Source organism: Macrotis lagotis, chromosome 5 (genome assembly GCF_037893015.1).
Source record: "Macrotis lagotis isolate mMagLag1 chromosome 5, bilby.v1.9.chrom.fasta, whole genome shotgun sequence".
NCBI classification, from domain to species: Eukaryota; Metazoa; Chordata; class Mammalia; order Peramelemorphia; family Peramelidae; genus Macrotis; species Macrotis lagotis.
The window spans coordinates 230,505,680-230,529,812 of NC_133662.1; the positions used below are offsets into that span (position 1 = coordinate 230,505,680).

Consider the following 24,133-nt stretch of genomic DNA (forward strand, 5'->3'; position numbering starts at 1 on the left):
AAAGATTGAGTTCAAATTCTATTCTCTGATGCTTTTCATCATTGTGTTCTTGGGAAAGCCACAGTCTCCATAAGGTTCAGTTTCCTTATCTGTAAAACAGATAGGCTGGTCTGATGTTGAATATTTCATGCCCATCCAGTCATCTACCAGGAAAGTTGGGCCAGAGAATATAATCCAGAAGGATATATTCAGAGAAAAAGATGAATAAAAATGTTTCTATTTATTCAAAGGTTTAATTTAATTCACACATATCTTTCCAAAATAAAGTATACAAACACACACATGCGTACGCACACACACATATTTATATATATTTCTAGTATGCACACACATATACTTATCTATGTAAATATATTTTCCTTTTAAAGTGATATCATTTTAGGAATAAAAGTTTCAAATTTAGACCACTCTGAATAATTTTGTTTTAGAGAGCTAAGCAAGAAATTTCAGGAAGTTGATAAATAACCTTCAATCCACTTTGATTTTCAGGAGAAAACTCTTTCGTGCCCACACAGAGGTGGGTCCCCTGAGGAGGTCTAAAGTATTATTGAGTTAATGAAAGAGGGAAGGGACATCTGACGTTTTAGCTTTGATGTGTGCCTTTTGTGCCACTGGACAAGCCAGTTATCCTGTGTGTCTAAAGGGCAGGGACCCAAGTGATCCAGCTCCCAGTGGTCATTAAGTACTTGTTAGTGCAATTAATTAGAGTTCCAGGAATAATTATCATTCTTGGTTTAAAAATCTGTCTTTTAAGAGGAATAATCTGTGTAAATTACACCTCCACCCTATTTGTAAATAACTCTGTGGCATTCAAAACTTCTTAGTGTTAGCTGGGCCTTGAGGCTCTTTGTCCTCATCACGTAGCCTGGTGAGGATTGGGCTTGTTCTCTGCAGCTTCTACTCTTTCTTATTTCCTCCTCCTTTCAGTTTTGACCTCTTTCTTGCCATATTTGTTCTTTCTCTCTCTCTTTTAAAAAAATTTTGGTTGTTATCTTTTGTTTTTCTCTTTCTCTTTATATTTACTTTTTAACTTTGCACTTATCTTACAAGTTATATATACTCAATTGAATGAAATGTTCCTCAAGAGCATGAACTGTTCTGTTATTGGTTTTTTCCCCTTACTATTCTTATAACCCAATATAATGCTTTATCCATGGTAGGTGCTTAATAAAGTTTTGTTGAATTGAAATGGATTGTTTCACCCCACCATCCTTTTTTCTTTTTCTCCTTTCATAATTTCCTTTTTCCTTATCTTTTTGTTCTTTCATTTTTTCTTTCTTCCTTTTCTTCCCTTCCCTCCTTCCTTCCTTCTCTCCCTCCCTCCTCCTTCCTTCCTTCCTTCCTTCCTTCCTTCCTTCCTTCCTTTCTTCCTTTCCTTCCTTCCTATAAAAAGAACTATATAAATGTTTGTATTAGGTCTAGAACGTGTGCAAATACCTTTAATTTTCTAAGATGGGATTATCCTTGCAAAAGATTCTGAGCACCTGCTTCTAAGAAACTGGAAGACATATATATCTATCTATCTATATCTATCTATATCTATCTATATCTATATCTATATCTATATCTATATCTATATCTATATATATCTATATATATCTATCTATATATATATATATATGTGTGTGTGTGTGTGTGTGTGTGGACATTTTCCATTGATCTGTCATGAGACTGGGAGTTGCTTTCTATTTTTTTCTTAATAGTGTTTTATTTCTTTTCCAACAATATGTACAGATAGTTTTCAACATTCACTTTTTGTAAGATTTTGAGTTCCAATTTTTTCTCCCTCCTTCCCTTCCTCCTCTCCCCTCCTGCTCCCTTCCTCCCCAAGATAGCAAGCAATTCGATATAAGTTATATCTGTCCAATCATGTTAAACATATTTCCACATCGGTCATATTGTGAAAGAAGAATCAAAATGAAAGGGAAAACCATGAGAAAGAAAATAAACACAAAAAAGTGAAAATAGTTTGCTTTGATAGTTCTTTTTCTGCTTGTGGATGGCATTTTCCACGATGAATCTTTTGGAATTGGATCATTGTACTGCTGAATAGAGTTAATTCCATAATATTTGATCATCATACAATGTTGCTGTTAAATGTGTACAGTGTTCTCCTGGTTCTACTCACTTCACTTTAAGTTCAAGTAAATCTTTCCAGGTTTTTAAAAAAATCCATCTGCTCATCATTTCTTATAGAAAAATAGTATTCCATTTCATCAATATACCACCACTTGCTCAACCATTCCCTAATTGATGGGCATCCCTTCAATTTTCCATTCTTTGTCACCAAAAAAGAACTACCATAAATATTTATGGACATATGGGCCATTTCCCCTTTTTTATGATCCGTTTGGGATACAGACCAAGTGATATTACTGAATCAAAGGATACGCACAGTTTTATAGCCCTTTGGGCAAGTTGTTGGAAATAAGTTTTTAATATTGGCTCCATGGCAGAACTGTCAGCATCTTCAAAATGACTTGAATCCACATATGCTAAAGCTTTTGATGGATTAGCATCTGACAGTAAAGGATTGCTCCACTCATAGGGTGTGGTGGGAAAGGGCCCCAGGACCTGATTTCTTCCTTTTCTCTTAAATTATGTTGCCTAGGTCTTTAGCTTTTTTAATTAATTTCTGTTTCAGACTCGGGAAGTAGAATCTTTAATCTGGCCTGGGAATTCAAGTTATAAGAATTAGTCAGTCCAGTAGAGAAACCCTGAAGATGAAGAATCCAGGGATTCCAGGCCGGAACAAGGACAGTACTTCTGGCTTTGACTTTAAACTTGTTTGGACTAATGTGATGTAGGAACTGACCTAAGCCAACACATCTACCCTCCCCCATCCCACCTCAAGATGGTGGTGTTTGGGTTATGCCCCTGATATGGTATTGGAGGGAAATGTTTGTATATTTGTATTCCCTATAGCTTTAAAATAACTATCCCTTTGTAAAAGATAATCCAGTGTTTCAAAAGGTTAAATGGAACTGGGACACTAGCCATTGCACTTTCAAAATGATGGAAACAGGGGGTGGCTAGGTGGCGCAGTGGATAGAGCATTGGCCTTGGAGTCAGGAGTACCTGAGTTCAAGTCTGGCCTCAGACACTTAATAATTACCTAGCTGTGTGGCCTTGGGCAAGCCACTTAACCCCATTGCTTTGCAAAAAAAATTTTTTTTAAATGATTTAAACACAGCCAGTTGGGGCTTGAGCCAATCTGAGTCAAGAAACTCCCCTTCAGGGTAGGAAATCAACATTTATATGAGCACCTACTGTGTGTCAGAGATGATGTGAAGTGCTTTAGAGTTTTTATCACTTTTGATTCTCACAACAACTCTGGGAAGCAGATGCAGTTAGACTCAGTTAATATCAACATTTCACATTTGAAGAAACTGAGGTCAGCTGAGATCAAGTGACTTGACCAGGATCACACAGCTAATAATAATGGTAGCATTATTTTTATTTATATTTACATTTATATAAAGGGCTCACTAACAAAAATTCTAGGCACTTTAAATAGTAATAGTTAACATTTATAAATAACTTATAATGTGCCTGATATTGTGATAAGCTCTTTACTTTCATTATCTCATTTGATCCTCATAACAAACCTAGGAGATAGGTGATATTATTATCTCATTTTACAGATGGGGAACCTGAGGAAATGACTTGTTTAGGTCAAATAACTAATAAGTGTCTGAAACTAGATTTGAATTTGGTGCAATGTTCTATGCTCTATGGTGTCACCTAGTTACCAGAAAGCCAGGGGTTCAACTGTAACAAGCCTGGCCCTAATAGAGTGGGGTCATAAGCAACTATTACATCAATTTTTTTCCTTTCTGTTTCCACATATATTTTGAATTATATTCTATTTTTTCTCTTTCTTCTCCTCTCCTCTCTCTCTCTGTCTGTCTGTCTCAGTCACTGTCTGACTGAATCATTCTCTTTCTTCTCTCTGTCTCTGTGTATCTCTCTGTCTTGGTCTCTCTGCCTGTCTCTCAGTCTCTTTTTCACTGTGTCTGTCTCTTTTAACTATCCTTCTGGAAAAAAAATAGGAAAACATACTTCAATTACTGGGTCTAGACTTCCCCCTGAGAATCTCTCTAGTCTTCCTGATTCATCTTTACCGTAGAAAGTTCTTAGAAGGGCCTCTAAAGTAAACCATTATCCCCTTATAAGTACCCCCAACTGTCCTTCCTCCTCTACTCCTGTTGAATTTCTATCCCCCCTTCTCTTCTCTTCTTTAAGGATATGATTTCTCTCTCATCACACCCAATTTGGATCAAGGTACAACCTGGAAACAAAATAAAGGCTGACAGAGTGCTTTCCGTGGGGGTGGGGTGGAGGGAGGGAAGTAATATTGGGGGGAAATTGTAAAACTCAAATAATATCTTTAATAAAAATTAATTAAAAAAAGAATTTCTATCCACCCATTAATCTATCAGATCCTATTAGGTGACAGGCATTAGATACAAAGACAAATATGAAATTGGAGCTTAATGAATGAATGAAAAAGCATTTATTCGTGATAATTAGTGCTGTGAACTGAGGATATGAATCAAAAATGTAAGATTGCCCTGTTGTGAAAGACAACACTTAGAAGGTGTTATAGGGAAGACAAAGGCTTGGGTATCCTAGAGGTGCAGAGACTGGATGTGGAACTGACAGCAAGGTCTGGCGGTCGTTAAGTTTCATCAGGAGGTCAGAAGAAAATCTTGGGGAGTCTGGAAGGACTAAAGGCAGGGCTCATGTGGGACCTCCACCTCACTGGTTAATGAATAACACTTATCTAAGCTGTGGGAGCTGTCAAGCACTCTAGACAAGGACTCTGGGAAGGGACAAAGCATTGAAGAAGAAAGCTTATATTTTATTGGAGAAAATATATCCATATGTAAATAAATACAAGATATAGATACACATCTTGGACATATATGTATGACACAAAAATCACAGATACACATATTCACACACTTGCACATACAAGTATTTGCATGAATAGATGTAACACACAAACACATGTATGCACATATATGAATTATATGTCTCACTATGGAGAGAGCAACATTCATCTTCATCAACACAAGGTGATTTTTTTGTGAGGGAAGGCTCTAGAGGTTGAGGATGGGGACAGGTGAGAGAAGACCTCATTGTAATTGGATATTTGAACTGAATTTTGAAGGAAACTAGAAACAAAGGACATCTAGTGTTGGAGATGAGGATGAACTGAATTCTAACCTATGCAGTGCAGCAGCAGAACAATAAGACAGTGATGCGAGTGAGGAAAAGCATCCTGTAAAATCTGAAGGAAATACCACCTCCTCCAGGAAGACTTCCAGATCATCTCACTCTGTCACAGTCTTTCCTTAGACCTCACATAGTTCTTTTGCTTTGGACTCTCAAATGTATCATGTCATATTTTGTATAATAACTATTTGTGTTGTATTTGGATACTAGACAATAAACCTTCATTACTGTCTGGCAGAGTCTGTATCTTCTCTAAATTTTATATCTCACTTAGTACCCTGTTCAGTGAGCTTTGTATAGGAGTCTGCCTTTGTATAAATAATCAGGATTGAATGTGGAGTCACTTCCACTATCACTGGATCCAATCTGCTGGTGCCAAACTATGCTAAGTGGAGTTCTACTTGATGTAAGTCATCTGATTTAATTGGCCAGTATTCCTTGCTTGCCTCTTTGGGTCCATCCATGTGACTGGTATACAGTAACCACTTAACACATTGCATTGAAGAGAGATGTGTTTTTTTACTGACTTTCTTTTGTGTTAACTCCCATAAAAGTAGGGTTACTTTTTGACCCCTTACCTAAGGGAAGATGGCAAACAGGCCCTGCACCATTAGGAGGAGGAGGAGGAGGAGATTCCTAATTTACATTTGCTGCTCTGTCATATTTTTGTAGGCAAATTTCATAATCTCTCATTGCCTCAGTACCTTCTGCAACAAAATAGGGGTAGTCACCGATTTCCATCTTAATTTCCTCCTGAGGATTTTGCGATGTTAAAAGAAATAAGATCCTGTGATGTGGTTTGAGTTCATCTGAATAAAAGTGATACATAAATCCCCGATGTTCCTGTTAGTATAGGGATTGGCACTATTTAAACATGAAGCATTTTTCCAGCTGAATGAGTTTTCTGAAAATATGCTCATCAACAATTACACAAATTTATGACTCCCCAAATACCATTAGGAAGGGGTGTAACTATATAACAAAGCATTGGGACATGCTGTGAACTTAGCTGTCTTAATGATATTCTGACGCAACTCAGTCATGCTCTTTGGTCAGAAAATGGAAAAACCAGAACAGTCAACTAAGCTCCCTCAAATATTCAAATGGGATCTGCGATCTCTCTGATGGTCATGCTCTTTCTAACCACGCCGATGTTAACCCGCCCATGGCCTTCCTGTGCTGCTCTTGTTCCTCTCCCCCTCAAGAGTTCATCATAGGCAGTCCACCCAATGCCCTGATTTTTCCCTACATATAAAAGATATCATATATTGACAACTCAGGATGTCCACCTGTGAGTCTTCTTTCTTTGCCATGTAACTTCCCCATAATTTTTTTTCTTGATGTTCCTTGAGATTCCTTATTTCCTTGATGTGGCAGCATGTTTTCATACACCCTGGATCTCTCCATTTCCTTCTGTGTAATAATGTTCATTTTAATGAATTAAGATTCTATAGTGGTGTATGACAAGGGACTCTATACCACACCAATAGAACATTTATTTATTTTTAGTATTTATTCATTTTCCAGTTACATGCAAAGATAGTTTTCAACATTCATCCTTTTGCAAGCTTTTGAGATCCTTATTTTTCTAGCACCCTTCCTTCCCTCTCCCCTTCCCATAAAAAAATATGGGAGGCAGGTAGATAGCACAGTGGATAGAGCATCAGACTTTAAGTCAGGAAGATCTGATTTAAAATCTGACCTTAGACATTTAGATATTCGTGTGACCCTGGGCAAGTCACTTAACCCTGATTGTCTCTCCAACTACTCCCCAATAACAATATGGGATTTTTTATTTCTGAGAGAAGTGTAGGGTCATTTAATAATAATGCTATCATTTATAATAGCATTTTAGTATTTTATTTATTTTTCTAACTACATGCAACGATAGTTTTTAATGATAATTTTTGTAAGGTTTTGAGTTTCACAGATTTCTCCCTACCCTCTATTCCCTCCTCCTTCCCTGATAGAAACCCACCAATATTAATAACAATGTTTGTCCATAATTTTCAAAGAAGACCATGACATCAGGGAGGTGATGTCAGACAAGCACATGAATTTGATTTGAGTGAAGGGGATGCTGTACTAAGTCACCAGCCTCACTTTTCTTCTCCAGAGTCATCTGAGTTCAGTAGTCAGATATGAATCAGGATGTCTAGAGATGGTCCTGGATGTGAGGCCATCAGGCTTAAGTGACTTGCCCAAGGTCACACGGCTAGTAACAATCAAATGGCTGAGGCTGGATTCAAACTCCCATCCTCCTGACTTCAAGGTCAGTCTGTGCCATCTAGCTGTCCTAAGCAACTAGTATATGTTATATCTGTATAAATTATATAGCATTTATTATGTTTCAGTCAGTGCACTAGATACTTTACTAATATTTTCTCATTTGATCCTCAAAGTAACCCTGGGAGGTAGATTTTATTATTATCCCAATTTTACATATGAGGAAACTGAGATGAATAGTGGTAAAGGAATTATCCAGGATCACATAGCTTGTTAAAATCTGACTCTAGACTTCCTACTCTATCTATTGTGCCATGTAATAGTGCTCTACAGTTTCCTAAAGATGGTTTCCTGGGTGGATGATTAGGCCAAACACTTTGGATTAGGTATGGTTCTCTTTTGGAAGGTTTGATATAATCATCACAATATGGAAATACCTGCAGGCCTTAATCATCTGGGATCCCTCTTTGGTGACAGTTTTGGGCTGAATATTCACTTTGAGGGCTGACTAGAACAGTCAGCCTTCATTTTCTGTCTTTGACATTTTCCTTCAATATGCTGTTTTCTCCCATTAGCTGTTGGCTTCTTAAGGTCAGATACCATTACTGCTTTGACTAGATCTCCTCCATAATAGTGGCAAACAAAAACCTTCGGCAACCACACTCACCCTTATGAACTTCAACTGATATTTATGGTCAGAGGAACTTTAAACAAGTTTATCTCTTATTTTTATGTAAAAATAGGTAAATCGTTGAAAGAAAAAAAACACAGAATAATGGAATCAGACTGATTTTTCTTAGTACATCTCCTATATTTCCTTGCCAAGGATTTCAACTCAAGATTGGAACTGGAATCAATAATATTTTTATTTTATAGATAGGGAAAATAGTTTATGACTGTCACACTTGTATCACTTCCTAGACTATAAGATTCTTCAATGCTGAGATCAGGTCTTATATGATATTCTAATCCAGGCTCTCCTTACCTCTTACCTAGACTATTTCTATAGTCTTCTAATTTTTTCTGGCACCCCACTTTTCTTTTTTCCAATCTATTCCAGTCATACTGATCCATATCTTCCCATTGGACCCATTTGGTTCTGAAGGAGAAAGTGAGGCTGGTGACTTTGCACAGGTCTCCCTCACTTAAATCCAAATCACGTGCATGTCACGGTCCTCTTCAAGAATAAAGGACGTGTAGGGGTGGCTAGGTGACGCAGTGGATAGAGCACCAGCCCTGGAGTCAGGAGTACCTGAGTTCAAGTCCAGGCTCAGACACTTAATAATTACCTAGCTGTGTGGCCTTGGGCAAGCCACTTAACCCCACTGCCTTGCAAAAACTAAAAAAAAAAAAAGAATAAAGGACATGCAGCAGCAGCAGCACCACCACCACCACCACTACCACAACAACAGCAACAAGCAGCAGCTGTAGCAACAACACAACTTCCAAAAATCCTCAGACTAAAAAATTTGACCATTTATTCCCCTGTTCAAGAATTTTCAGTGGGTGTCTATTGTCTTCAGAAAAAAATAGATTTGCTTCTGTTGGTCATGTAAGACCAGCAAATTTGTAGTAGGAGGGACTGGGTTCAAATCTAGTTCTGTCCCTTTGCTACTTGTATTATTTTTGGACACATTGTTTTATATCTCTGGGTCTTAGTTTTCTTATCTGCAAAATGAGATTTTGGATTAAATGAATTCTAATGTATCTGCTATCTCTAAAGCCATACTCTATAATGTAATCTGTCTCTAGCTGACCTTTCAAGATTATTTCATATTGTTCATCTTGACATACTCTTTGTTCTAGTCAAACAGGCTTTGTTCCCTGAATTTGACATTCTGGCTCTTGTCTATATACCTTTCCTTAGATGATCCACTATATTTGAAATGTTCATCTGCTTCAGAGTCTTTGGTTTCCTTCAAAGCACAGTTCTGATGCATATTACACACCCCCCACCCACCCCACATACATACATACATACATACACATATACTTTTATTTGTATATCTTAGATCTTCCAATTAGAATATAAAGTTCTCAAAGTAAGGTAATGTTCTATTTTTGTCTTTGTATTTCCATCACTGAACTTGGCTTGTTGTATATAGTAGGTGGTTAATAAATTTATTTAATTGAATTGGAAGATGTTATATATTTCTGTTATCTCCCATGATACCTGATACAGGGATGAACTAAAGGTAGCAACATTAGTAACTCATCAAATATTATTGAAATGGTTACATTTTATTAAGGGGGGAAGGACCAAATCAGTAGAGATGTATGAAGAGACCCAGATCAAGAAGAAATAATTTAAGGATCATTGGACCGTGTGAAAGCCCATGAAAAGGGAGAGACAGAAAGGGAGAGAAAAATACACACACACACACACACAGAGAGAGAGAGAGAGAGAGAGAGAGAGAGAGAGAGAGTGAGTCAGAGAGGGGGACAGAGACAGAGACAGAGGCACAGAGAGAAAAAGAACACTGATTGTCATATTTCAAGAAACGATGAAGGACAACTGCCCAGATCTTTTAGAATCCAAGGATAAAATGGAAAATGGAAAGAATTGTCTGACCATGTTCTGGAAGAAACCCTTCAAATGAATACTCCTAGAACATCATAAACAAAATCCAGAGCTTCCAAATAACAGAAAAAAATACTACAGGAAGAAAGATATCAAGAACTGAGGAACCACAGTCAAAATTGGACTTGATATGGCAGTTCACTATATAAAGAAGTAGATAGCATGGACTGATATTCCAAAAGAAAAATATATATATATATATTATATATATGTATCTATAACTAAGAGTTAATGAAGTTAGGTGGCACAGTGGATGGAGTGCAGGACCTGGAGTCAGGAAGACTCATCTTTTTGAGTGTGACCCTGGGCTGTGTGTCCCTGGGCAAGTCACTTAACCCTATTTGCCTCAGTTTCCTCATTTGTTAAATTAGTGAAATGATAAACCACTACAGTAGCTTTGCCAAGAAAATCCCTAATGAGGTCATGAAGAGTCAGACATGACTGAAACAACTCAAAAGTAACAACAATCAAGAGTAATTTACCCCAAAACCTGAGAATAAATCTCCAACAGGGAAAAAAAGGACCTTCAGTGAAGAAGAGGAGTATATGCATTCTTGATTAAGAAAAAAAAAGGAAAAAGAAAAAACAAAATCAAATAGAAACTTTGAAATACAAACACACAGCAGAATTACAAAAAGGTGAATAGAAATGAGTAGTCAGACATAATTTTATAAGGATGAAATTTTAACTTTCTAATGTGAAGGGAAAGAATTCAAATATTCCTTGGCACCTTAATGTCATCAGGGTTGATAGAGGGAGTTAAATAAGACAGAGGGGTGACAGTCATTGATTTTCATATACATATATTTATTTATTAAATTCAGGATATTTATTTTAGCAAATAGTTGAATACTCAAGATGAACTAGATGCTGCAACAGCTGCTCTCTTGGGTTTAGGTGTTGCTCCTTCACAGAATCCATTCCTGAATCAGCAATAAGGCAATTTTTATTTGTTTTTTTTTTTGTTTTTAGGTTTTTCAAAGGCAAATGGGGTTAAGTGGCTTGTCCAAGGCCGCACAGCTAGGTAATTATTAAGTGTCTGAGACCAGATTTGAACCCAGGTACTCCTGACTCCAGGGCCGGTGCTTTATCCACTCTACCTCCTAGCCGCCCCAATAAGGCAATTTTTAGGTGCCTCATTTGGCCAGTACCAGTGGTGTTGCATTGTTTAGCCTTTGCACTCCAATATACTTGCTCTTGCATTTATCAGGATATCCACATTTGCCACATGTTGACTTCTGAAGATGGTATACCTTAGAACCACAAGGACAGCACAAAGTGTGCATCTTATTCTGGCGCTAACTGAATGAAGGTGTCCCTTTCATCATCTTCCTCCAGCCTCTAGGACCAAAAAGGATTTTCTTATGTTTTTTTATGACCTTAAAAGAAAAAAAGAAAGAAGAGACTGGACAGTGTATCTTTTTAGATACACTAAGAGGAAAAGGGTAAGAAAGTGGAGAACTTAGCCCACATATTTGGGGTATATGAATAGAAATCCATGAAGTGGTAGAAATGAAGAAGAGACCCTTATTTGAACTTCACTTTCAGCTGAACTTAACAAAGGAGAGTATGGTATTCATATACAATTTGGTGTAGAAATATTTTATGTTTTGATGAATTATTTAATTTAATTCTATCTTCAAAGTAAGAATCAATAACATAAAAATTGTGCAGTTACATGAATCAGCAAATAGTTATGAAATGATTTTGATTGATCAGCACATTTCATCTTGGCAGACTTTGACTGTAGAAAATATCAGGGTTTACCCATCACTCAATCCAATCTCCTCATTGTGGAGATGAAGAAATGCTACAAAGTGGTTCATTAAGATTTTCATTTATTCAGCAGAAGGAATTCATTCAACCCACCCTTCCCCATGAAGAAACTGGATTGGAAAGTTTTTATTTTTATTTAATTTTTTTTTAGGTTTTTGCAAGGCAAATGGGTTTAAGTGGCTTGCCCAAGGCCACACAGCTAGGTAATTATTAAGTGTCTGAGACAGACTGCTCTGAGACCGGATTTGAACCCAGGTACTCCTCACTCCAGGGCTGGTGCTTTATCCACTGCGCCACCTAGCCGCCCCTGGAAAGTTTTTAAAATGACATATTTGTAGCCAAGTTCTCTTTATACTTCTTTTCTTTAGATTTAAGTTTCATCAACATTGGAATGGCTAGAACTGGAAAATGCTGCCCTGTAAAAATAAGTATTTAAATAAGAAAATGACAGCAGTGGAAAATAGGATCTAGAAATCTCTTCATTTGTTTCCCTACCTGTCTCCCTTGTTTGTCTTCAAGCAAGAGTAACCTAGAACTGATGAATCTAATTCACAGAGTTCTTAACATGGGCACAGTAAGTGTTAATAACTATTTAATAATTAAAGAACTCTTGATAAGTAGATCCATAAGGATGTTAGTCAACTGGACTGGAAGGCAACTAGGTAGGGTAGCAGATAGAATGCTGGGTGTGGAATTAGAAAGACTGAAGTTCAAAACTGGCCTCAGAAACAACCTGGTCATGTGACCAAGCAAATTCCTTAACCTCTCAACTGTATAATAGCCCCAGGGTTGTTATGAGAATCAAATGAAATGATTTTTGTAGCAGTATTTAGCACATAAGTAGGAGCTCAATAAATACATATTTTCCCCTTCCCTGGTTCATTGTTAACGATACATACCCTGATGACAGGAAGAAAATTTATATTAGACCAGGATCCCACCCATCTTTAAATTTGATTTTTAGGATAATTAAATCATCAGCTTTTTCTTCTTTAGGTTAAACAACCTCAAATCTCTTAACCCATTTCTCTAGGTCTCACTTTAAAATACATACACACATATGCAATGCTATGGAGCTTTAAAGTTGTGAAGACTCTTAGAAATAATTTTTAGCTTCATTTTCCCAGTTATAATTGCAAAACTGAGCTGTAGAGGGAGAGAAGGTAGTTATTCATTAGTCAATGAGTCAAAAAACACTTATTAAACATTTATATCTTCAAGGCTTTGTGATAATTGCTGAGGATACAAAGAAATGCAATTCTCCCCCTCCCCCAAACAAAAATAGTCCTACTTTCAAAAAGCATGAATTCTGAAGGAGACAATGTGTAAAAAAATCATCCTTACAAGATAAGTACAGTGTAAATAAAAGTTAATCTTCCAGGGATAGTAGTTGGGAACTTGGGGAAGGGGTAAAACAGGAAAGGCATCCTTCAGAAGGTGGAATTTGAGCTGAGGCTTGAAAAGCGATCATATTCACGATGGTAAATGCTCTCCACATATAGACAAAGAACTGCCAGAGTCTGAATGCAGATCAAAGCATACTATTTTCACTTCTTTTGTTTGTTTGTTTGTTTTTGTTTTATACTGTTTCTTCTTTCATAATACAACTAATATGGAAATATGTTTAACAAGATTGCATATGTATGACTTCTAACAGATTGCCATCTTGGGAAGGAAGGGAGAAAAATTTGGAACTCGAAATCTTATAAGTAATGCCTGTTGAAAACTATATTTGTAGGGGTTTGAAAAAACAAAATACTATTTACAAAAAAAAGCAAAAGAGGTCATGGAAGCCAGGAGATGGAAGTCTAGAGGGAGGTCATTGGTGACAGTTAATGAAAAGTCACTGAGGTAGAAAGTGGAAAACTTGTCTCAGGACATATTAAGAGATTTGAATTAAGAGTTGGGTTAAGAGATTTGAGGTTGTTGGAGTCTAGACTCTATAAAGAAAGAAGGAAAAAATATAAAAAGACTGGAAATGTGAGAAGGGTCAAGTCTTGAAGGACTTTAGTAGCTAAACAGTTTTATATTTGATTCTAGAGATAAGAGGAAAGTCTAGGAATTTGTTGAGTTGAGTAGGGAGTGGGCAATAACTTGGTCAGATTTGTGCTTTAGGAAGATCACTTTGGCAGCTGAGAGAAAGATAGATGAGTGGAGAGAGGACTTGAGGCAGAAGATGAACCAGAAGGTGTTTACAATAGGTCAGGCAAGAGGTGATTAAAGATATCTTCAAAGTGGCAACTTGGGGAGTGGAGAGAGAAAGCTATGTAAGAAGGACACTGTAAAAATAGCCATTGTAAGACTTGGCAACAAATTAGGTGTGAGTGCAAGGGGAGAGTCTAAGGTGTGAGCCTGGGAAGATGGTGGAATTTTTGATACTCGTTGTTCTTGCTTTCTAAGAGATCAATGATATCATGAAGTCATGACTTGCATGTGAATAGGATTTAAATGAGTAAGATTTGCACAAACCCATCAACCTCTCTCTTTCAGTCACAAAGTCTAGCAGCAACACAAAAGTCAAGATGGCTGGCAAAGGCCCAGGAAGACTGTGTTGTCTCTGGTGTCTGACCAGCTATAAGTGTTCCACAGTGACTGTTTCAGTCATCTTCATGGCGATTGGAACAAATTGTTATCATCTCCCCATCCTGGAGGTAGACATCCCTGTAAAGCACTAATGGGTTTGAGACCTGTCAGTTACCCTTAACTTCATTTAGCTTGTCTGTTGAGATGGTTTTACCAAGTTGTGACTGTTGTGCATGCTGTGGCCTCTTAGAGTCAGATGAAAACTGGGCAAGAAGTGGACACCAAAGATGAATGAACAGTTTTGAAGAGGGTTAAGCAAGTCCTCAAACTAGAGGTGCTAGCTCTCTCAAACATCGCATATATCCCACTCTAACTGAACAGTAATAGAGACTTGATCAAAGTCCCATAGTTGGAAAACTTCAGCCTGGGACTAGATCCACATATTTTGACTCCTGGTCTAGTGTCCTTTCCAGTGTATAGCCCCCCCCCCCACCGCCGCCTTGTTAAAAACTTAATTTTTAAGAGTAAGTTTAAAAAAATATAACAAACTCACTCATTACCAACAAAAACAATTTGATATACAAAGGACAAAGAAAGAGAATTGCATGTGAAATCATGATATTACATCAACTTTTCAATCATTTCCATTGTCATCTGACTGTTTAGTTCGACCACTTCCCTGTAAGATAATATATCCTAAAATGGGACCCAGTCATTTAGTAAGGTTCTAACCGTTATAGAGAAGTTTGTGAGGGTAATTTTAGGATCTCTAAGGACTAATTGCTATTATGGAGTTGGATATGAACACAGGAAGGCCTGAGTTCATCTTCTGTTTCTAAAATATTCTTGCTATATGACCACGGACAAGTTACTTAATCTCTTAGACTTTCAAGCAGTTCTTCAATACTGTAAATGAGGTAGGGGTTAGTGGAGGCAAACAAGATGATGAACTTGGTCTAGTCTGTATTTAAGAATAACAGCATTGCTGAAGTGACTAACCAAAGATCCAGACAAGCTAGTATGTCTGGAAGAGAATATGGTTTTATGGAGAAAACTTACTCAAATTCTGCCGACTTGCATGCCTTTTCCTCTCCATTTATAGCAAGGACATAAAAATTCCTTAAGTCATCTAGGTTTGAAATCTTGGACTATTTTTCTACAATATTAGATCCTGAGTTCTTTGGGGGCAGGCATTTATTTTTGCCTTTCTTTGTATTCCTAGTGCTTTTCTGCATCTGATACTTTGGGAGTACTTAATATGTCTTGTTGTTTTGACAAAGGAATGTTATTTCAAAATAGCTGGCACAGGAGAATACATTTGCCAGCTTTTCTGATGATATTTGAATTCATGCCAATATACAATCATTTCTATAGGTATACGTGCATGTATATTATTTCTAGCTTTTTTTTGAATCCAGATTGAAGTAACAGGATAGGGAATGGGGTTTCTGTGCTCCTAAAACCTCTAAGTTACAACAAATAGCTCAGAGGTAATCATTCTTACATGTAATCATCTTGTTTCTCTCTTGATACTTGCAAGAGAGGAAGTGAAGGAAAAATAGGCTGAAAAACGAAAGTGATCATCAATAGACTTTATTTTGTTGTGAACAAGAAAGATCAGGACTAAAAGATCAGTAGAGAGAGTGTGGCATAATGAAGAGTGAGTTGGTCTTAGAGGCAAGATCAGCTTCAATCTAATGAGGGCTGTATGACCTTAGCTGCATCTGACACTTTGGGAGTACTTAATATGTCTTGTTGTTTTGACAAAGGAATGTTATTTCAAAATAGTTGGCACAGGAGAATACATTTGCCAGCTTTTCTGATGATATTTGAATTCATGCCAATATACAATCATTTCTATAGGTATGTGTGCATGTATATTATTTCTAGCTTTTTTTTTGAATCCAGATTGAAGTAACAGGATAGGGAGTGGGGTTTCTGTGCTCCTAAAACCTCTGTTACAACAAATAGCTCAGAGGTAATCATTCTTACATGTAATCATCTTGTTTCTCTCTTGATACTTGCAAGAGAGGAAGTGAAGGAAAAATAGGCTGAAAAACGAAAGTGATCATCAATAGACTTTATTTTGTTGTGAACAAGAAAGATCAGGACTAAAAGATCAGTAGAGAGAGTGTGGCATAATGAAGAGTGAGTTGGTCTTAGAGGCAAGATCAGCTTCAATCTAATGAGGGCTGTATGACCTTAGCTGCATCTGATACTTTGGGAGTACTTAATATGTCTTGTTGTTTTGACAAAGGAATGTTATTTCAAAATAGTTGGCACAGGAGAATACATTTGCCAGCTTTTCTGATGATATTTGAATTCATGCCAATATACAATCATTTCTATAGGTATGTGTGCATGTATATTATTTCTAGCTTTTTTTTTGAATCCAGATTGAAGTAACAGGATAGGGAGTGGGGTTTCTGTGCTCCTAAAACCTCTGTTACAACAAATAGCTCAGAGGTAATCATTCTTACATGTAATCATCTTGTTTCTCTCTTGATACTTGCAAGAGAGGAAGTGAAGGAAAAATAGGCTGAAAAACGAAAGTGATCATCAATAGACTTTATTTTGTTGTGAACAAGAAAGATCAGGACTAAAAGATCAGTAGAGAGAGTGTGGCATAATGAAGAGTGAGTTGGTCTTAGAGGCAAGATCAGCTTCAATCTAATGAGGGCTGTATGACCTTAGGCAAATTGCTTAATTTCTCTGTGACTCAGATAATATATTAAGTTGCAGTATCGATAGAGGGCATTTCCTCACTGGGAGCTCACAGGTCTGGACAAAAAGACAACAAGCACAGATACTCTTTTTTTGTTTTATTACAGTTAAGAGTTGTGCATGCATGAAATAGTCTTCCATTTCTCTCACACTGATCTTTTTGACTCAGTGTCTATGAAGTAGGTTACTTAGGAGACTTGTTCTATTTGTCCCAGAAGTTAAGGGTAATCTCATTGGCTACTTAATTTGGTGATGGACACTGATGAAATGTCTTGCTTAACACTAATATCCAGGATATATAGGAGAATAAATTAGTCACTTGGCTCATTTTTCAGAAGAGGAAACCAAGGATCAGCAAGGTTATAATTTGATTAAGGTTAGTCAGAGAGCTGAGATTCAAACCTAGGTTATCTGACTCCAAAATCAGGGTCATTTTTACTGAGTTAATGAATTTTAGAATGAATTTGGAAACTCTATAAGAAGAATAACTTATTATGCCCATGAATGAATTGCATACTTTGGTTATGAAGTAATAGTCCAGAGACTACTTCCCTAATGCCATCATTAAAAACTCTATGGTTTAATAACTTGAAATAATATGATTTAAAGAAACTGTTGTCTAATGTAAAAAAAAAAGGAAGTGTAGGAGGGGAGAACCCAAATTTTTAGTGGAATGGAATCTCCAGAAAAGGATCTCCAGATCATTTGGAATGTCAAATGACCAGAGTCCATTATGGGCCACTTGATGTCATAGTCTAAATTTTTTTTAACTGACTATATTTCCTTGATTAGAAGTCGTTTCCTCAGTGATAATTCCTAAAGCTAAATGCTTCACTGCTTGGCTTTGTAAAAATTCTGAATGGGGACTTATTGGATGATGATGATGATGATGATGATGATGATGATGATGATGATGATGATGATATGTGTGTGTGTGTGTGTGTGGTGTGTGGCTTTTGATAGGTAAAGGTCACTACTGACTTTTGTTTCTCCCTGATAATCAGCATTTTGGGAGCTGTCATCCCTCTGCTATTGTTCGTCTTCTAGTTGAAGCTGGTCATCTTCTTGTGACTGAGATACCAGGGTCTCTTGCTGCATATCATATTCTTCATCAATCTCAGGGTCCTCTTCTTGTTGCCTTGGCTCTTGTTTGTAGTCACAAGGAGGATTGAGGAGAGTTGGGGACTCAGGTGTCTCACTTCTCTGAGGTTCTCTCTCAACCATCAACTCAGGGTCAGAGGCTTGAAATGTATCAATTTGACTTAGGTGCTCTTCTGGGACTGGGAGATCAGGTTCTGCTGATGACTTCTGGAAATTTTCATATACTGATTTGGAATGGACTTCAATTTCTGAGGATGAACAAGGCTCTGTGTCACTGGGTTTCTTCTCTACCTGCTCTGAGAGCCCTAGTGAAGAGTCATCTTCATTCCCTACGTGTTGTTTTTCACTTGCTTCTGCTAGCCTCTGGGAGTTCTTGTCTTCCCTTGGATTCAGGGTATCAGGACTTGAATCCAGGGTGAGATATTGTGTTTCTGAGTCCTGACCTTCTAATGGGGCTTCCTGGCTCTCAGACTCTTCCCCTTTTCCTTCTGCATCTGCTCCATGAGTCTCTGGGTCTTTTCTAGGGTCTTCTTTCTCTGATTGCTGTATTATGGAAAGTTGCCTAGCACCATCATCTGTGGGTTCTGGGATCTCTGTTTTTGGGAATGTTGCTGCTACCTTTTGTTTCATGGATTCTTGAGACCTTGATTGATTCTCAGATTCCTCAGTTGTGGCTGTTGTTTCAGTCAATGATAATTTCTTCCCTTCTTTGATCAGCTCTTCTTGCTCTTCTGTTGTATTCTCATTGTCTCCTCTATCTATTGGTACCTCTGTTCCTGGGATTCTACTTTTGCTGCCTTGTACTGGAGATTCCTGGAGATTATTGCCATCTTTTTGTTCAGGCTGCTCTTGGGCGTCTTCTTGACTCTGACAGTTCTTTTGTGTAGGCAGGTCCCTGGACTCTGAGATATTCTCCTCCCCTCCTGAATTATTGTATGTTTCAGAGAGTATTCCAGCATTCTGATTCTCTGCCTTTTGAGCATCATGTTGCCCAGTTGGTTGGTCCAGAGTCTGACTGATTCTCCCATCTTTTCCTCTAAACTGGTCATCCTGTGGTCCTAATTCTTGCACTGGGTCTTTTGTTTCTGGTGTCCTCTTTGCCACAGAAGCACTCTTATTGTCTCCTGAAAATTCTGGTTCACTTATTTCATGAACTGTGATCTCTTCTTCCTCTGAGACTGCTGGTCCTTTGTGTTCAGGGTGGTTCTGATTACCTCCTGATTTTAATTCTAGGGTTCCAGATTCTTTCCTAATGTCCCCTTCGTCTGCTAGTTCCTCAAGCTGCTTTTCCTTCCCATCAGGCTCTTGTTCTGTGAGAGTTTCCATTTGATTGTCTTTCTCATTTTCTTTTTGTCCAATTGTTTTTGAGTTTTCAAGTGTTTTCTTCCCTTTCCTTTCATCTATAACAACTTCTATCTCTGAGTCTCTACTGTCATCACCTTTGGCTAGTATGTCTTGAGTTTCATATTCTCTCCCTTGTATTAGTGGTTCGTGGAGATCTTGAGTTCCATCATCATCCCTGTATTCTGGTAAGCTCTTGATTTCAGATAGTTTCTCCTTAGTCTTCTCTGTAGTTAGGTCATCTGTCTCTGATTTTCTCTCTTGATTTTCTTGGGATGATGGTTCTTGTGTCTCAGCATGCTCCCCATCATCCTTATTGATGGCTCCTTCCTGACTCCCAGATGTTTTTTCTGCCTTTTCTTCGTTGTGTACACTCTGAATTTCCATGTTTTGTTCTTCTTCCTGCTCTAATGGTTGATCCCTTGTTTTGGTGCCATCTTGTTTTTTGGGCACTTCACACTCCTCACTTACAATCTTCCCATCCTTTTGAGAACAGACTCTCTTAACAAATTCTTTTGGTGGCCTTTTTTCCTCAGATGGGACTCCATCTTGTCCTGTTGCCTTAACTTGTTGAGTTCTTTCTTGGTTCTGGTTATCTCCTTCTTCTTGGGACTGACTCTTAGGGAGGTTGTATTCAACTTCTCTGCCCAGTAATCTGGGATTCTCAAGGTCATCCTTAGGGTCTTCCTTGGTCAGTGTATCAGGTACTTTTTCCATGGGTTTGACCAAAGATTCAGTACCTGTCAGTCTCTGTTCATACTGATCTAATCCTGCTTCTTCTTCATAGCCACTAGTCTCACATGCTTCCATGTCCCCTGACAACACTTTATCTACATCAGATTCTGTTTTAGGTTCCAGAGTCAGGATAGACTGCATATCCTGGTAACATATATTCAACAAATCAAAGATCAGGAGGATAAATTCATTGAAGCTGATGGTTTCGTTGCCATCTCTAGCCAAAAGATTCAAGTTGCTTCTTGCAGTGAGAATATCAAATGGCTGTGGGGAAAAAGTAAGAAAGTTATTTATTAATACTTATTCATATGTTTGGCACAACTTTTATGTGAATACTAGTACCTGAAAACAGTCAGAATCACCCTGAGTGTTTAGAATCCTTTGGTTCCAATAACATTTGACCTTAGGTCATTGACCTTAGGCCATTCAATCTCTCTGGGTCTTGGTTTCTTCATTTGTAAAATGAGGGGGTTGGATTAGATAACTTCTTGGTTCCAGCTCCAAATTCATGATCCTAAATAGGATTATAGCTAAGCAGAAACCTTCATACTATATGTTAAGTTGAGTAGATTGTTTTGGATCAGACAGTGGTCCTGGGAAAGAACCTGACTTCCTGAAACAATAGACAATCTAGGAAGAGTGGGTCATTGATTTTTTTAAATTTACATGATCAGCAAAGTAAGTCCAGAGAGTAAAACTGATTTGACAATAATTGTTTCAGATTCTAAGCCAAGATAATTTTGGAGGAGGAGTAGAATTGGGGGAAAATCACTCAGATCATCTTAAATGAGCACCCACCTTGACCCAGGACAAGAAGAAAGAGCAAGTTCTTTCTTTCATAGTTATAATAATTCTTACCTTCAGAAAATCTCCAATTTCCCCCAGGAGGAGCTGCTTTAGCTGTTCCAAGCTTAGTGTCCAACAATCACCTTCATCTGTTGCATACTTATGGAAAGTCTCAATGATATAAATGACACCTTGTAGGAGTTGAGGCATCTTCACCAGTTTAAGGTAAACTGAGAGTGAGAGCGAGAGCGAGAGCGAGAGCGAGAGCGAGAGCGAGAGCGAGCGAGTGAGAGAGAGAGAGAGAGAGAGAGAGAAGGAGGGAAGGAGGGAGAAAAGGGGAGGGGAGAGAGAGGGAAGTGGGAGAGAAGGAGAAAACAGGAAGACAGGGAGGCAGGGAGACAAGGAAAGTGAGAGAGAGAGAGAGAGAAAAGAAACAAAATCTAATCTTCAGATTGAATTCTTTAAGAGATGCCAAAATTGTTACTTTTCTTCTTTCTCTTCTCCCCACACAGTTCCACACTTCTCTTTTCTACTCTGCTTGTAAATACATATAAGTACAGTAAATGAACCAGTATGCATTTTCTTATGAGACACTGGGGGTAAGAGTAACTACAATAGGTTGAAATTCATATAGAATATTCCAAAAGTCTTAGTACAGCTTCATTAAAGTTATTAAAGCTATACTAAGGTGCTTGAGATGACTTGGATAGTGATAATCCCAGTTTCAATAGTTTCCCACAGAGACGATGGATATGACATCCTTTATCTCATTTGACCCTCACAATTGCTCTGTGAGATAGAATGTTTTTTATTGTTTAATCATTTTTCTGTCATGTCTGACTCTTTGAGACCCCATTTGGGGATTTCTTGGCAGAAATACTGGAGTGGTTTGCCATGTCCTTCCCCAGGTCATTTTACAGATGAGGAAACATATCCTATTCACACTACCACCTAGCTGCCCTAGGGTCTACAGCTATTATTATCATCTTCTTTTAAACATGGAAACTGAGGCTCAGAGAAGCTCAGAATGATTATGGTTGCACAATAGCAGAGGCAGGATTCCAACCCAGATCTTTCTGGTATAGAGCCAGTGCTCCAGCCCCTACAAAATGGTGTCAAATTTGAATAGGAACAATGGCTACTAAACAATACATAAGCATCCTTGTGAGCTACACATGGACTTAGGTTTTTTTTTTTATGTTTTTGCAAGGCAAATGGGGTTAAGTGGCTTGCCCAAGGCCACACAGCTAGGTAATTATTAAGTGTCTGAGACCGGATTTGAACCCAGGTACTCCTGACTCCAGTGCTTTATCCACTGTGCCACCTAGCCGCCCCTGGACTTAGTTTTAAATATAAAATTATCTATGTTTTATCATATTTTTAACATTTTTGCCAAATATTCCCAGTTACATTTTAATTTAGTTCAGGACACACTCAGGAGTATTGGTGGGTCAAATGAGGTCTTGTGCCACACCTCAACAGTACACCACTTCAATGACAGGATTACTAATAGCTAACATTTATATGACACTTAAAAAGTTCTCAACCCACTTTTTCATTTGACTGATAAGGTCAGAGATGATGATTTAGGAGAAGAATGAAGATCTTCCCTTTCCTAGATGAGGTTTCTTGCCCAAAGGAGCTCCTGGCTCTGTGGGACAGTCAGAAGAAGGCATTTCTTGAATATGGCTAAGATAATATGAATTTTACCATCAATGATCTAAGCCTCCTAGTCTCCAGACAAAAGACTGGTAAAGAGGAGCATTCAACAAATGGCTTGAGGCTGTTGTTTCAGAAAGCACCTGCTCATTTTTTCAAAGATGTGATAAATGATCTGCTGACCAATAGGTCCAGTCCTAGCCTCTGAGTCATTCTAGCCTGTTGTCCAACCATCATTTAAATGGCCTAATCTAAAAATTTTTATCTCTGTAAAACAAAGTTGTTCAACTTGTTCTGCTAAATATTTGTACCTGTGTCAGTCAGTTTAAAATAATTTTTTGAAACTTAAAATGTCTAAAGGAATACTGGAAAGAGCCATGAGTTTAGAGACAAGATCTGAGTCTAAGCTCTGGATATGAAATGGGGGGAAAACTGAACAAATCTCTTTCCCTCTTGGCCTACAGTTTCTTTCTTTATAAGCTAAAAATAATACTTATATTACTTATCTTACAGGATTGTTATTGTTTGTTGTTTGTCTTTTCTTCCTTAGGAAGACCCTGACATCAGGGAGATGACGCCATAACATGCGTGGGAATTGGATTTGAGTGAGGGTGTTACGCCAAGTCACCAGCCTCACTTTCTCCTCCAGAGCCATCTGAATCCAGTGACCAGATATGAACCAAAATGACTGGAGATGACCCTGGCTGTGAGGCAATCGGGGTTAAGTGACTTGCCCTATGTTACAGAACTAGAAAGTATCAAGTTTCTGAAGCCAAATTTGAACTCAAGTTGCCTGGACTTCTGGGCTGGTGTTCTGGCTACTGTACCACTGAACAAATATAGTAACAATGTCTCTAAAACATTTTGTAATTGTGAGGGTCTAAATAAATGTAATGTGTCTCATCCTTGTTACTCTTTTTACTATAATTGCTATTGTAAATACTTTAATCATTGCACTCACCAGTCTAGTATCAGTAATAAAGGCATAAACTGATATTTCCTTAGGTTTTCCCCCAGAATTTTTTATAGAAAAGCAATCTACTATGTGAGATGTTAAAGGTGCCCTCCTCCCTCCCTCTCCCCTCCTTAATAGAAAAGGTTTGAAACTCACCTCCTTCACCAACAGGAGGAAGTGATGTGGGGGCAGTTGCTGGTGAACTGATGGCTGGGCACCCGTAACCTTTTATTCAGTCACTAATTGCACATGGGAGATAGAAAGGAGACACCCTCTGGGTCTGATGACCTGATTCATCACCAGCCAAGCCCAGCCTTCCTCCCTCCTCTTCCTTGTCTGTTGCCAGGTTAAGCAGTTTCCCATTTCTCTACTTTGTGATGCTTCAGTTAGACTCAGGTAAGAGCTTTATCCAGAGGAAGGATAGAAGTACTGATCAACTTGGGTTTAATTTTGTAGCTGTGGAGTTTGGGGATAGTGTTTATGGT

The 24,133-nt window shown here is 38.0% G+C and overlaps 1 protein-coding gene and 1 pseudogene across 1 annotated transcript; both read right to left on the reverse strand.

Moving 5' to 3' along the window:
• Positions 1-10,901: 10,901 nt before the first annotated feature.
• Positions 10,902-11,376, reverse strand: LOC141490106 (large ribosomal subunit protein eL37-like; annotated as a pseudogene).
• Positions 11,377-15,904: 4,528 nt separating this feature from the next.
• On the reverse strand, positions 15,905-23,867 carry TCHHL1 (trichohyalin like 1). The gene is made up of 3 exons (XM_074188872.1): positions 23,805-23,867; positions 21,107-21,264; positions 15,905-20,512 (listed from the first exon to the last, which is right to left on the reverse strand). Exons 2-3 carry the CDS (start codon positions 21,242-21,244, stop codon positions 18,101-18,103), a joined length of 2,550 nt encoding a protein of 849 aa, XP_074044973.1. The 5' UTR covers positions 21,245-21,264; positions 23,805-23,867; the 3' UTR covers positions 15,905-18,100.
• Between the last annotated feature and the right edge of the window lie 266 nt (positions 23,868-24,133).